Below are 8,933 nucleotides of genomic sequence, written 5' to 3'. Positions count from 1 at the left end.
CCCTTAAAGTATGCAAGGTTTCTCCAAAAGAATATTCAGGAGGAGACGCAGATGGGATGGATTCCTCTGCATCTGAATCCTCATAGGGTGGTATAGAAAATTCCTGATCAGAAGAGGAATAAGAAGAAACAGAAACCTGATCTGAAGATTCATAATCAGTGCCTTGCCTAGGCCTCTTATCGGGGGGGGGGGGGTGTTGGGAAACCCTGATCAAGGTAATTAAGTCCTCAGCCATTTTGATCATCTGCTTTTTAGGCATAGAGGCCTGAGCATGTGGCTCATACGTCGTTTTTTTAGCCTTAGAAGTTGCTTTTCTCTTTGTTTTTGAAGCTGGCGAGGGAGACGCATCTGTGGGTACAATACTCTGAGAATCTCGCGGCATGCCGGACTCTACATGGGTCTCTGTAGAGACCTGCGAGTCAAAAGTAGTGGGTATCAGGGGCTGCGAAAGCACCTCACTGAGTACCGACAAACTGGCGACTGGCTAAGGAGAAGCTTTGTCGTCGGTTGTGGACCTCGACAGTCTGTCTCTGTCCTTTTCTTTGCATTTTTTGTGAACTCCGGTAGTTGGATTGCTATCCGATGACATTTCAGGGTAGTTAAATCTGTTTCCAAAATATTTTGAAGCAAAGATATACCGAAGCTTAATAGTGCATTGGTTAAATCTAGCACAAAACCGGCAGCAAAGCACGTTATGATCTCGGCCTAGGCAAGGAATACAGTAGAAATGAAAATCCTTATGAGGTATTTGCTTCCCACAAGTAATGCAATTATTAACTTTTACTGACATCGGTAAGGAGCAAGAATAAGTTTCCCCAATGGGGTTTGTTTGCCTTTCGGCTTTTTCCCGGTAAGGGGTCGCCACAGCGGGACACCGGTCCGCTAATGATTGGCAGTAGATTTTTTACAAAATGCCGAGGTGCCAGCTCGACACTCAACCTTCAACGAAGGCACGCCCAATTACGCACGCATGTCTTTCAAACACTACCCAACCGCGGGGAGGAAATGCAGACTCCACACACAAGGCACACCCAAACCAAGCCGAGAACTGAACGGGAGAATGTCTTGCTGTGAGGTAACAACGCTACCGCCGTACCACCGCGGCATATATACTTAGCTTTAATTGAAGACTTTGGTTCTGAAACTCGAATGCGAAAATTTCAGGAGTCGGCCGACCGGCACTTGCGAACTGCTTCTGCTTTGGGCACCGCGTGGTAAGAAAGACTGCAGAAAATGGCGTCGGCTGCATGTTTTATACCAGACAACCTGATGTCATGGAAGAAGAGACAGCAACCAATGCAGGACCCAAGACTTTGATAGTCAGGCCGACTGAGCACAACCTGCCAGCAGATTACTCAAATGCAATGACTGCAACAGTGAAACACGAAGAACATCTATGTAGGGCTAAGCCATTCCTGACACCAGACACAAATTTATGTAAAACATCGCATCTCAAATGCAGTAAAACTCGAGCAGTCAACTTCTGGAACAACCTCCCTTTCTACAAATTTAACACTGCCTGTTTGTTAATCATCAAAGAACCAGATGTAATATTTCTGAAATTAACTAATACATGCTTGAATACAATAGCACAATGACATGAATGTGTCCAAAATAGGATCCTGAAATCAAATATGCAAAAAGGTGGGATGTGTTTTTCTTACTCCATACTGTAGTGATGTACAAGTTTAACACTAATTTATCCACAAAAAGGACTACTTTGAAATCAGTTCACACATTTGCCCTCAAGTCCAAAATTCAGATTGTAAACATTCACAAAGCAGTACTATTGTCCCATTATTGAAGACAGTTGAACATAGTGGGGGAATTCATACCATATGGGACTACAATAATAATCATATAAGGCTTCTGGTACAAAAATCTACCATGAAATGCTATAAACCTTTGAGAGACTGTCTTTAACCAGCCAGATGAAAAGAACAGAAGATTGCGCAGAATCTATTCAGCTGTTCCACATTATGCAGCTGCAAGACATGAATATCAAATTTCTGTTTCCCTTCAATATGAACTCAGATATTAAGAAATAAAAACAACACAAAAATTAGCAAACAGTAAACTTATCAACAATTTTATTAGCTTTTTATGTTAAATACCAAGGAACAGGACTGCAAGAATGAAGGAACCTTTCAGACACAAATGCCAAACAGAAATTTCGTGGCAATCTCTGACATCAGCAAAGAAAGGGGGTGTAGTAGGGGAAAATTTACAATGAGGAGGTATTTCCTCAATGTTCCTCTTGTAATATCCCCAAACAAGTGGGAATAATAAATCCAATAAATCAAGAGGTACTCCAGTAATAGATAAAATCTAAATTGATTAAAATAACATTTACAAGACATTTAACATTTCATTCAACTCTTATTAAAACCACAGAGTGAGGACAAATTTTATCCTTATGTACTTTTACAAAGGATTGAATGTGTAGCCTCAATACACCTGCTATAGATGTTAACAATGAACAACTTTTATTGAACCAACAAAGAAAATTTTCACTGTGTGGCCTAACCGTGTGAGACTGGAAAAGGCAAAGCCTTCAGAATGCTGTACACAAAACATGGTTGCTATGGGCCATACAACAAATGATATGGCAGGTAAACAACTTTTTCAGGCCAGAAAAAAATGAACAGGAGTGTAGTGCATGCTTTTTCTCCTACAAGATGAATTTCCCTAGAAAGAATCCAATGAAAATAGCTGCAATTACAACAAGAAGTGAAGGAAGAGCAGAGGATCCAGTGTCTCTGATGGCGGAGCTGCCTGTGCTCAATGCTGAACTGTCTGACTGTGCAACTTTTCTGAGCCTCAAGCCATCATCCTATAAAAAAGGCCAAAAATAGTTACATGTACTCAAAATTTTTATACAACACAATAAATTATTAAAAAAAAACAGGATGCTAGCTGATTTTCACTTCCAAAATGAAAAGTTAAACAGGGGTCTAGGCTTGAAAATATGTACTGATGAAAACTACAGTTGTGCACACTTACCATAAATGTAGATGTTCAAGTGTATTCACTGTTGCAGTCATCACCTGTGGGTTATCCCTGCTGTGGTAGCCCTCGGCTGGCCCGAATACCAGAGTCAATGTTTTTCTGCATAACAGATGGGTAGAATCCCAAAGCTAATAAAGGGGTGGGTAGGCACTAAGTGGAACTAGGAGGAGCCAGGATGCCATGCAAGACTGCAGTGGCAAAGCCCGCTCTAGTTTTGGAGTATAAAGGTAGGTGATAGTGCTTGGAGAAAGTATGTACAGAACTCCAAGTGGCTGCTTACAAAATATCTTTGGTAGGAACCCCCTGAGGAAAGCTGCAGAGGTAGCTGTGGCCCTTGTGGAGTGAGATCTGATGCCTGTAGGTACAGTTTTACCATGAAAAGAGTAACAAAAGCGTATGCAGTGGGCTATCCACTTTGAGAATGTCTGTTTGGAAATAGGCTTCCCTTGAGCACCTGTAGCATAGGACACAAACAGTTGCTCTGATTTTCTGAAAGGCTTTGTTCTGTCCAAATAATAACGAAGCTGAATGTGAATGTCCAAGGAATGTAGTAGTCTCTCCCCTTTGTTTTGTGGATTAGGGTAAAAGGTAGGTAAGTGGATAGCCTGATTCAAGGCTACCCTGGATACTACCTTTGGCATAAATGAAGGATTGATTCGTAAGGAAAATCTGTCGTGATGGAAAATGATGAAAGGCTGCACAGCCATGAGGGCTTGTAGTTCCGAAACCCTGCGTGCTGAGGTGATAGCTAGAAGGAAGGCTGTTTTCCATGACAAATATTGCAGATCTCTTGAAGCAGCTGGCTCAAAAGGAGGCAGGGTTAGTTTTTCTAGAATGAAATTGAAGTCCCAAGCCGGTACTGGTTGTTTCCTTGGGGGTTTTATATATTCTTAGCCCCTCTGAAGAACTGTCTTAAGAGAGGGTGAGAGAATAAAGGAGGATCAGTGTTGTACTCTGCAGAAATGGCTGAGGCATGGATTTTGATGGAGGAGAATGAAAGTCCACTGCTTAGCAGCTCGGCTAGGTACTGTAATATTTGAGGTAAATTCAGTATTCCAGGATTCTGACCCTTTTTCTGATTTCAGGCACAAAACCGTTTCCATTTTGCAGAGTAGGCATTTCTAGTAGAAGGCCTTCTGGCTTCCAAAATGACATCCTGCACCTCCTTGGAGAGTAGGGTCTGCTGTGAATTTAAGGAATCCTCCATGCGGCTAGATTGAGTGTTTTCAGCTGACTGTGAAGAGTTTTGAAGTTGTGCTGAGTCAGTAGAAGAGGCATTAGAGGCAGGATCCATGGTGGGGAATGAGTCAGGTTCCTCAGGAGTGGGTACCAGTGTTGTCTTGGCCAGTCTGGAACAATGAGAATCATCTTTGGTCTGTCTGCTCTGGCTTTTAATAGAACATTGGGCAGCAGTGGAAGAGGTGGAAAGGCATAAACCGTCATTGTTGTCCAACTGAAAGAGAGTGCATCCACTTTCCAGGCCAGTGGATGAAAGGTCCTTGAGCAGAATTTTGTCAATTGGTAATTTCTGTGGGTGGCAAAGAGATCTATGTCTGGCCTTCCCCATGCTTGAATTATCATTGTAAAAACTTGAGGATGCAACTTCCATTCGTGTGGATCTATCATATTTCTGCTCAGGTTGTCTGCCAGCGTGTTTTCTTTGCCTGGCAGGAACTGTGCTAGAAGTTGGATTTGTAATTCCAGAGCCATGTTCCAAAGAGACATGGCTAGCCTGCATAGGGGGTATGAATGGGTTCTTCCCTGTCTGTTTATGTACCACATCACTGTGGTGTTGTCTGTCTTTATCAATAGCTGGCCTGGATGCAGTAGGTCTTTGAAAGCCATAATAGCATTTATTACTGCTAGCATTTCCTTTTGATTGATGTGTAGGTGCTTTTCTTTTTGTGACCATTTGCCCTGAATGCACCGATCTGTCATGTGCGCCCCCCAGGCATAGTCCGAGGCATCTGTTGTGATGACTTGATTTGCTTGAGGCTTGCAGAATGGGAGACCTATGCTTCTTTGGCATGCTTGAGCCCATCACAGAAATTCCTTTTGAAGACATGGAATCAGTGGTATGATTGTTTCCAAACTGTGGGGCTGTGTTGAGACCATAAGTTTTTTAGGTACCATTGAAGTTTCCTCATATGCAGCTTTGCACATGGGATTAGCAGGATGCAAGATGCCATGAATCCCAGAGCCTGCAGGATTTTTCTTGCAGTCAGCCTGGTGAAGGTTGCCAGTTTTCTGAAGTATTGAGTTAATTGCCCTTGTTTCTCTGACGTGAGGTAGGCCATCTGGGTGTTTGTATCCAAGCTGGCACCCAGGAAAATTATTGTTTGAGAGGGTATTAGTCTTGACTTCTTTTTGTTGACTGTGTATCCCAGAGATTTCAACAACAGTATTACAAATGCCAGGTGTTTCAGAAGAGTGTGTTTGCTGTCCGCTTGGATCAGGCAGTCGTCCAAATATGGGTATATTTGTATCCCTTGAAGTTTGCAGAAGGCAATTACTGATGCCAGGCATTTCGTGAACACTCTGGGCGCAATAGATAAGCCAAAGGGCAATGCAGAGAATTGATAATGGGATGAACCTGCAAGAAATCTGAGGTATCTTCTGCAATCTTGTCTGATTGGGACATGCAGGTATGCCTCCTTGAGGTCCAATGTTACCAGCCAAGACTCCTTGCCCAGCATGGGAAGAAGTTGCTGTAATGTGAGCATCTTGAACTTTGGTACGAATAAATATGTGTTTAGGATGGATAGGTCCAAAATAGGTCTCTAATCTTTGCCCTTCCTTGGTACCAGGAATAGTCTGGAATAAAAACCTTGACCCTGTTCTTGTGCAGGTACCTTTTGAATAGCTTTCATGTCCATGAGATCTGAAATTTGTTTTTGTGCCTCTGCCCTTTGATTGTGTGGCAGGTTTGGCATGCCTCTCATTTTTGGAAGGGTGTGAAAGTGAAATCTGTAGCCTCTGTCTATAATGTCCAGGATCCATTTGTATTTTGTGACAATATGCCAATTTTTCAAAAATAATGCCAGTTTTCTGCCTAAAGGTGCTGCCATTTGAGCCTTGCTTGGCATGCAAAGGGGAAAGTCATTGGGTCTGCTTTCTGAATGGCTGTGAACTATCCTCACCCCCTCTAGGTGTAGGTGTTTGCCATTGTCTGCCTCTAAATGATCCTTGAGATTGCCCTCTACCCCTCGGGCGCCTGTATCTACCTCTTTGAGGTCTGTCCGTGGCTGGAAAGGACCAATTTTTTGAAGGCCAATTTCTACTGAAGCGTGGGGGCTGTACCTGTTGGAAATCTTCCACTCTTTGCATTGATTTTGCCTTTTCCTCCATTTTCTTTAATACCTCCTCAGCTTTAACACCAAACAATACATCTTTTTGAAGAGGTGCATCTAGTAATTTAGCTTTGACATGATCTGGTAAGGTTTGCTCTTTGAGCCAAGCATGTCTACGTATGACTGATCCTGTAACAGCAGCTCTACATGAGGCCTCTAAAGCATCAAAACCACATTGCAAGGTATGTTTACCCACTTGCTCTGCACTACGCAACAAATCCTGCAACTCCTTCAAGTCTGGTTGTTCAGGTTGTGACATTTTACTTTTCAACTGAGATAACAAAAACTGTTGATACTTTAACATATGGAACTGACAGTTTAATGCCCTCATGGTTAAGGTGGCCGAGGTGTATACCTTTTTCCCCCACCTTTCTAAAGATCTGGAATCTCTCTCTGAAGGTAAAGGATTTTTGGCAGTGGAGGCCTTGTGAAATGGTTTCTGGGTCAGCTGCATGACTTTTGTATAGGAATTGGTGTGAATCAGGAACCCGGTAATACCTGTCAGGCTTGACTGGAGCTGGAGGTAAAGAATCTGGGTTAAGGCTGGCCTCTGAATACACATCATCTAGTATGTCTAAGACAGGAGGTATAGCCAGAGGCCTGTGCTGAGGGAGCAAGAGGAAATCCCTGAGCCTTTTCTTGGAATCTGAGTACTCTTGGCCTTCCCAGTGGAAGTGTTCCCTCAAGGTATGCAAGGTTTCCCCAAAAGAGTAATCCTCGGGGGGGGGGGGGGCAGAGGGAATGGACTCCTCTTCATCAGAATCTTCGAAAGGGGAGTAAGAATGTTCCTGGTCCTCAGAATGTTCTGAAGTAATGGAGGCCTGGTCCGCGGAAGGGTAATCTTCCTCCACTCTGGGCCTTTTGTCCGAGGGGGGTTGAGAACCCCTGATAAGAGTAATCAAATCCTCTGCCATTTTGAGCATCTGCTTTTTAGGCATGGGGCCTTGAGAGGGACCCTGTGGAGCTTGTCTTTTAGAATGCATGGCTGCTTTAGATTTAGTGTAAGCTTTAATGGAAAAAGAAGAAGAAGGCCTGAAGACACCTTGAGAGGTGGCAGGCCTGTCTGAACTCTGAGTTTCCCCGCCAAGAGTGGCTTCGGTATCTGTAGTCGGGGTGTGGGCCGAAGAGCCTGCGACCTCGGGCACAGAAGACACTGCTAATGAAGTGTCATCAGTAGTCAGGGGCTGCATAGGTGCCTCGCTGAGAACCGGAGCACCTGTAGTCAGCTTTAGCATGGTGTCGGTAGAAGTCGCGGACCTCATATGTCGGTCCTTATCTTTGCGTCGTTTACTCAAAACTGGGGTCGGAGTATCCGACGACATGTTGTAATTAAACTTTTTGCCAAAATAGTGTTGAGCGAACTCCGCCCGATGCTTAATAGTGCGTCTGTTGAATGTAGCACAAAAACGACAGGCCGAGACGTCGTGGTCTGGGCCTAAGCAAGGAATACAGAGGGAATGGAAATCCTTATGCAGTATTTGCTTCCCACATGAAATGCAATTATTAACTTTGTCTGACATCGGTCTGAGGCAAGAAAAGTTTCCCCAACAGGGTACTTAGCTTTCAAGAAGTCTTCGGTTGAAAAATATTCGTAATCTCAGGAGCTGTCCGACCGGCACTTGCGAACTGCTTCTGCTTCGGGCACCGCGCGGCAAGAAAGACTGGAGAAAATGGCGTCGGCTGGTTCTTTTATACCCCTGTCGCACTGACGTCAGGGAAGAAGCGACGACATCAAACGCCGGACCTAGACTTTGGAATTCGGCCGACCGAGGACCCGCCTGACGGCAGAAAACCCATCTGTTATGACTGCAGCTGTATGCACGATGAACATCTGTACTATGTTCTTCATGTTTCACTGTTGCAGTCATCATCTGTGGGAGGACTCCCAATGCTGAGGAGGGTGGTGGTAGGATTAATAAGAGACCTAGGCATGGGTCATCATGCACTGCAGAATTGCAGAGGCAAAACCTGCCCTAGCCTTAAGAGAAAAGAGGTAGGCGATAATGCTTTGTAAAGGAATGGACAGAAGTCCAGGTGGCAGTTTCCAAGATGTCCCTGGTGGGAACTCCTCTGAGGAATGCTGTGGAAGTGGAGGCTGCCCTAGTGGAATGGGTACGAAGAGACTTAGGGTTTGGTTTCCCATGTAATCTGTACCATACAGTGTGATATCCATTTGGAAATGGGCTTCCCCTCTGCCCCTGAGGCAAAGCTGACAAAGAAGTTGGTCCATTTTCCTTAAGGGTTTAGTACGGCCTAGGTAGTATCTGAGCTATCTGTGCATGTCTAGTTAGTGCAGAATTCTTTCCCCCCTGTTTTGTGGGTTAGGAAAGAATGTGGTTAGATGTATGGCCTGGTTGAGAGTCACATTAGTTACCACCTTGGGCATAAAGGAGGGGTTAGTCCTCAGGGAGACCCTCTGTCTGCATGGAAAATGATGAAGGGCTCAATGGCCATCAGTGCCTGAAGTTCTGAAATCCTTCTGGCTGAGGTGATAGCTAGTAGGAAAGCAGTCTTCCAGGAGTAGTATCTCAGTTCTACTGAAGCAGCAGGCTCGAAGGGTGGTATGGTTAGTTT

The 8,933-nt window shown here is 44.3% G+C and overlaps 1 protein-coding gene across 1 annotated transcript in view; it reads right to left on the bottom strand.

The window, feature by feature from the left end:
- Window positions 1–2,073: 2,073 nt before the first annotated feature.
- VAPA (VAMP associated protein A) overlaps window positions 2,074–8,933 on the bottom strand; it is a 628,338-nt gene continuing 621,478 nt past the window's right edge. Inside the window, exon 4 of the mRNA XM_044067355.1 lies at window positions 2,074–2,833. Within this exon, the coding sequence (XP_043923290.1) occupies window positions 2,672–2,833 (162 nt within the window). The 3' untranslated portion in view covers window positions 2,074–2,671. The remainder of the gene's footprint in view (window positions 2,834–8,933) is intronic.

Source organism: Protopterus annectens, chromosome 3.part1 (assembly GCF_019279795.1).
Source record: "Protopterus annectens isolate FY-2018-M chromosome 3.part1, PAN1.0, whole genome shotgun sequence".
Classification (NCBI taxonomy): Eukaryota; Metazoa; Chordata; order Ceratodontiformes; family Protopteridae; genus Protopterus; species Protopterus annectens.
The sequence above is the reverse complement of the archived record's forward strand: the minus strand, read 5'-3'. Positions and strand labels throughout refer to the sequence as shown.